The sequence below is a fragment of the Gadus chalcogrammus genome, chromosome 12 (assembly GCF_026213295.1).
Source record: "Gadus chalcogrammus isolate NIFS_2021 chromosome 12, NIFS_Gcha_1.0, whole genome shotgun sequence".
Classification (NCBI taxonomy): Eukaryota; Metazoa; Chordata; class Actinopteri; order Gadiformes; family Gadidae; genus Gadus; species Gadus chalcogrammus.
The window spans coordinates 15,635,809-15,642,177 of NC_079423.1; the positions used below are offsets into that span (position 1 = coordinate 15,635,809).

Genomic DNA, 6,369 nt, shown 5'->3' on the forward strand with positions numbered 1-6,369 from the left:
CTCTCTCTCTCTCTCTCTCTCTCTCTCTCTCTCTCTCTCCTCTCTCTCTCTCTCTCTCTCTCTCTCTCTCTCTCTCTCTCTCTCTCTCTCTCTCTCTCTCTCTCGATCGCTCAATGCACCATCGATGTGCAGACTCACCCCAGAATCAACTCAGACCAGGTGAGGCTGCTTAAACCACCCAACACACACTTTGTTGTCTCAAAAAACATTACAAGGTGCGTTTGTTTCTGGGATTTACAATGGCCGCCATTTTTACACTTTTGTAAACACTATTGGACTCGCACAGGAAAAAGACGATCATAAACCATTTATTTTTTCCGTGGCTACAGACATAGAGCAGAAATAATAAACCCCAATGTGGGACCACACAAAGGTGAGACAGTAAATATAACCATGTCCCCTCCGTTTCCACACGAAGCGGTCTATGGGTCATGACAGAAACACTGAACCGTATTGTTGGCTGGCAGCTACACCTTCAACAAGGAAACAATTATTTATATATGTATTCCCTTCTACGGGAATACATCCTAAGAAACGTGTGTTTAAGCCGTCCAAAGGTTATATTTATTAGGAGTGGGAGCACATGTTGTGAGGATTGAACCGACCTGAGGCCAGTCACGTTCCCTGATCTATTATGAAAGCAGGGAGTAGCCATGATCCTCTGTGTCATCGTGCCCAAGGATTGGGATTGGACCCAAGGTCTGTCAAACACAGTTATTACAAGTTGCTTCTCTCCACCACTTGAGCACAACACTATAGACTGTGCCACCAACAAATTGTGACTCACATTCAATAACAATGATTGCATTAATGGACACGCACATTGCTGTCACTTGGGTGAAACATCCCTTTATTAATGGCTCTAACAACACGGTTCAAATTGGTGTGCGTTATTTGACTTGGACTTAATGACCAGAACACATAGCCTATTATAATTAGAGGATTGCGCTAACGTCAAAATATAAGCATATGTTATTAAACTTCTGTAGAGATGAATCTCCTCACAATATAGGGTTTATGGGGCTGTAATTGAAGGTAGGACCTAATAGTCACTATTGCCAAAGTAATACTAGGTTGCTTGGAGACTGAGGCAAAGTGTTTAACTTTGTACCATTGGGGATAGGGCTGAATGTTTTCTACAAGCCCATGGTAAACTTTTGCATCTATATCTACGGCAAGTTCATATCTGAAAATATATATGTATGTATATATATATATGTATATGCTAGCCTATTACTGAAGCATAGCACATTTCACGTAAACAGAATCCATTCATGTTGTTTAATGACTGGCTGGTCTAGCAGGTAGACTTGCACCTTCTAGTGGTGGAAAAATGATTTCCCCTTCAAATAAGTATGCATGTACAGTATGTAATATATTAGTAGCTATATAAAAGATAGAAGGATGAATTCAAAGACAGACAGATCTTTGGGTGACATGTTCCCTCTATATTCAGAATATATTTTTTACAAATTTGTGACGCATAGCTTATTTGAGTGGATGAAACGCATACTCACACACATACGTCCCGTGTGCTCTAAAAGTGCATGAGAATGATTGAGGCAAAGAAAAATAGCTCCATGATCAAAGAAAATGCCAAACGTTTGTGGTTGTTTATAGTTTGTGGTCTGCGCTTCTCCTCGAGTCTGTTGAAAGAGCCACATGCACGAGGATGACCGTACGTCTAGCGCCGGGCATCTGTCACCACTTTACATCCGTCAGTCTCCAGGCAGGCTGCCTTCCCTCCACCCCACCATGGAAACCACAGCACGGGCTGTGCTGGGAGAGTCATCCGGCGTGGCGACATTAGTGGTTCTAAAACTTTGAACGTGCACTGCCGATCCAATGGTGGGTTGATTTAAAGCAGCTGATTAGAAAACATTTTATCATTGATGAAATCAATGATTTAATGTGAAGACATGAACCAATAAGTAATCCTGAATAAAAAATGATATGTCACATTATATTCTACAATGTTTTCCCATGAGTGTTTTCTGAGATGACAAGGCCACTGAGATTTTTTTGTCAAAAAAAAAAAAAGAACATGACAAAAAATTACCAACTAACAAGGAACAAAGAAGGTGAACTTGTCTAAATGGGTAGAGTCGTCGGGGAATGAGTTGCAGTTGGAAAGATGGACAAGGACACAGGTGAGAGAAATTAGGTGATGGCATGCCGGAAATGTAAGGTGAGGGGGGAAATCTAGCGACATCTGGTGGATAAGAGGAGAACGGACACTAAACAAAACAAGGACAAAGACCGATCATGACAAACAGCTTTGATTTCTCCGTAGGTTGGTAGGGAGGCGCCACTTGTTTTTTCAATTTGGCAGACTGGCGATCCATGTTGGTCATGACATGAGCTATACCATGGTCCAATCATTTTTCAATATTTGGAAAAAGCTTTCAACAGGATTGAGGCCAAACCGATCCGCAGACATAAACAGAATGTGACCTCATGAGATGGGGATGGTTTCACATGGCTGGCAAAACACAAGAATGCCTCGATTTGTCATTCTTGTGACCGGACTTGTGTCGTTGTACACGAGAGCTTGGAGGGAGATCCCATGGGAAGACCCCATCAATTTGGTCAGGCCAATCAGCTGGCGCTTAAGATGTGACCAGTAAAAGCAACACATTGGTCCAGACTCGTAAAAATGAATAAAGTTGTTTGCAAATTTAAAAAAGAGAATATAAAATTAAACAAAATAATAATATATATAACAATAACTCTATAGCTTTAACTTGTATATCTATACCTATATGCACAATGCCTCTCATAGAATAAGCCTAGGTAAAAACAATTAGGTTTGATGAGTGGGATTTGAGCAGAGGAGGAAAAACATGATCTTTCTTTACTTTGTTTACATTTGCTATAGCAAGTGGAAGCACAGATCATAACACAGATCATGATTTTCCTCCTAGTGGTTGACAAGGTGGATTGCAGACCGTCTGTGGTGCCTGGGGATTTATTTTTCTATCAGGAATTTCCTCATCAAAGTTTATTTTTTAAAACAATATTGTGTTATGTTTTTTTCTAATTAATTTGATAACAAAATATTTATATTTTTTTGGAGAGAATTATAACTGATATACTGAAGTAGGAACTTTCGAAATGTAGTTCCTATGTCTTTGTTTCCAGCCGGACCCATTATCTACAGGAACAACGTGGAAGTTTAGTTGTTTCGCGCTGAACTTGTTTTCCTACCGTATTCTTACTACGCCTAGAATGGATATTCCTGGCAAGTATTTTTTATTTGTGAACATAATCTAATATGTATCTTACTTACGCGGTGTGTGTTATCTACCTCCGGGTCCCGTCGCTAGTTCAGGGTGACTACTAACTAAGGATACGGTTAGTACTAGTTGCTAGCTAACCAGGGATAACTAAGATATCTACTGTATCAATACAATCGGCAGTAATGCAGATTAGTGAAGGTGTTTATCCCTGATCAATATTCAAATGTTCCTCATAAGTCAACGTTACGTCCCCAGTTCGACTGCATTGTTGAAGATTATTAGTATATCACAGTTTACTAATGCGAACTAAGCAACTCAAGAGTACAAGAAGAGTTGGGTATCAAATAAACCTCCTCATCCGTGGCGAATTAATGTATGATTATTATGTTTTAAATGTTTTTCCTCCACATGATGTGTGTGCCATATGTTAAGATATAGTATGTATAGTAAGCTTCCTTAGAAACAAGTAACGTTAGTGTTTTGTTCTAACATGCGCAGTTTGCCCACGTGAAAAATAGGATTTTTTATTTATGTTCAAGTAATGGACCATAGCAGTCACATCCTGGCACTATGATAATGTGTGGAATTCACAAAAGCGATTATTGTCCAAACAACGAACATCTGTACCTAACCTTTTCAGGTCCAAATAAGGACAACATCCGTGCAGGATGCAAGAAATGTGGCTATCGTAAGTCCCAATCTAATAACCTATAAATAAACGGTTCTCTCATCTATTTGGTCCCCTAGTTTAATGTGGACTGTTGTGTTTTTCCAGCGGGTCACCTGACATTCGAGTGCAGGAACTTTGTGCGCGTGGATCCCCAGAAGGACATCGTACTGGACGTGAGCAGCACCAGCAGCGAGGAGAGCGACGAGGAGGATCTTCCGGAAGCCCCTCGGGACGACAAGCAGAGTCGCAGTGGACGCTCTAAAGGTCAGCAGACAGAGACGGAGATAGAGCGGCGAAGTCACGCCCCTTCCGGTAGAGCCCATGGGACCTATGAGATCGAAAAATATGAATGGGTTTCAATGGAGAGAAAGTAATTATCTTCTGGTCCCAGTCTTTAAATGCCCCGGACGCAATGAGAAAGACTACATGTCTCGTATGGGATGTCACGCTCCCTGCGACTGGCGTGGACAAGGCCGACAATCTTCCCATCGGCATCACTGAAACTCTCCACAGGCCCCGACTTATAATGGTTTTCAGCTCTTTCGATGCTTTTATCCTCCCCTTGGAAATAAAGAGGTGAGAGGAGCAGAGAGATCGCCATGTCTGTAACGGAGTTCCAAGTGCGGGTGGTGACGTATATCATTCACGTCGAGAGCAGCGAGGAACTGTAGTTCACAAAGCGGCCTCACACAAAACCTAACATTATCAAACTTATTCGTGAACATTTTTAGTTTTCTTTGCATGAAAAATTATCATTTAAAATCAACATATGTGTAATCCAGGGCATATAAAGACTGGGACCAGAGAATAATCACTTTCTCTCCATTGAAACCCATTCATACATTTCGATCTCATAGATCCCATGGGCTCTACTGGAAAGGGCGTGTCTTCCCCACTCTATAGATCAGAGTTGACACACTGTGTTGTGTGTTTTCTCTTTTATCCATTCTTCATATGTTCTGTAGGTTCCCGTGACGATGACCGTAAACACAAGACGAAGAAAAGCCGGGATAGAAAATCAAGGAAAAGGTAAGCGGCTCCTGGTGTCGCATCAACTAGTGTATCAAAATGACAAGTTTGAGTCATTTCCAAGCACCGATCTCTTAATTGTATTTCGCTCCTGCTCAATTGCTCTTTCTGCTCCACAGGTCTGGCTCGTCGTCCAGTGACGAGGATGAGGACGAGGTGAAAAAGAAGAAGCGGTCTACCTCGTCGAGCGATGAGGAGAAGGTGAAGAAGGACAAGAAGAAGAAGAGCCATAAGAAGAAGAGCAAGAAGCACAAGCGGGAGCACGAGAAAACGCACAAGAAGAAGCAGAAGAAGAAGAAGCAGCAGTCCTCCTCTGACAGCTCCAGTGGCTCCTCAGACACCGACTGAAACGGTGGGACTTTGAGGAACTCCTGGACTCGAGTTCATGATCCACTCGCTGCACTCTTCTGCAACAACATGTGAGGAAGAGTTATGATTTTCCCCACTGAGGAGATTTCCTTTGGGATGTGCAGATTTCTGTGTTATTTTCTATTCAGACAAACTGGAGTGTATTCGAGGTTACCATGTATTGAATACGTCATTCCAAAGTTTTTTATCAGTGTTTTTAGTTGCGTACATTCATCAGGGGAAAATACACATTTGACATGATTGTTGGCCAATATGTTAACAGTCATTCTATTGTGGTGCTGGACAAGAACTTTAAACTTGCAGACCTAAACTTCTTGGTTCCTTCTCTTGTAGCTCCTGTGTTTTTCCATCTTGGTCTTCATGTAATACAATTGGACCAATTTTCTTTGTGTGCTGACGACAATATTTTGCATTGTCTAACACACTGTCTGGTCTTGGTTGCGAGTTGAAATTCTAGCTGATATTCGCACCTTAGGAGACCTCAGAAGCTAGATGACATTATGTTTTAAACAAAATTAAGACTAAATTACATTCAGTTTTTTGTGTATTTTTTTGCAAAGATCGCAACTGTTTTGAAGGGATGTATTTTTGTGTAGTTACAGGAAACAAAACTAGCCTGTAAAAGCTCTTTGGATACCACATTTAATTATGTCGTTTGGTCCTTCCCTGATTATGATGAGCCAATTTCGGTGTCCATTTTATAAATTCTGGAATGTCATTCATAAGCGTCCCTTCATTTACTATTATTTCTTTATTTTTTCGTGTGAATCTGGAGCCAAATTTTGGGTAATAAAATATTTTTTCATTGTATCATTTAATTCGATTATGATATCCATAGTATAAACGCTAGGCACAATGTACAGTTTAAAAATGAGCAAGCCTCCGGCGTAGAGAAACCCGACTCCATTTCGATCAAAGGAGCTCTGGGCCCCTCTAGTGGTCGGTAGTGGTTATGCAGTAAATCATACATTTAATTGAGTAGGCAGCCGCATTCAGTATCAAACCTTGAACTTTTAATGGGGTCGAAACACCTTAGACCATTCGTTTTTTTCTATTCCTTTC

General features: G+C 41.0%; 1 protein-coding gene across 1 annotated transcript; it reads left to right on the forward strand.

The window, feature by feature from the left end:
- The first annotated feature begins 3,115 nt into the window (after positions 1-3,115).
- On the forward strand, positions 3,116-5,898 carry srek1ip1 (SREK1-interacting protein 1). The gene is made up of 5 exons (XM_056604390.1): positions 3,116-3,241; positions 3,880-3,927; positions 4,015-4,173; positions 4,875-4,938; positions 5,058-5,898. The coding sequence occupies exons 1-5, from the start codon at positions 3,229-3,231 to the stop codon at positions 5,284-5,286; spliced, it is 513 nt and encodes a 170-aa protein (XP_056460365.1). The 5' UTR covers positions 3,116-3,228; the 3' UTR covers positions 5,287-5,898.
- Positions 5,899-6,369: the final 471 nt, after the last annotated feature.

What these genes read in the sequence shown, in the direction of transcription:
- srek1ip1 (XM_056604390.1), top strand. An exon ending in ATGCAAGAAATGTGGCTATC is followed by an intron (nt 3,928 to 4,014) that starts GTAAGTCCCAAT and finishes GTGTTTTTCCAG; the next exon opens with CGGGTCACCTGACATTCGAG. An exon ending in GATAGAAAATCAAGGAAAAG is followed by an intron (nt 4,939 to 5,057) that starts GTAAGCGGCTCC and finishes TCTGCTCCACAG; the next exon opens with GTCTGGCTCGTCGTCCAGTG.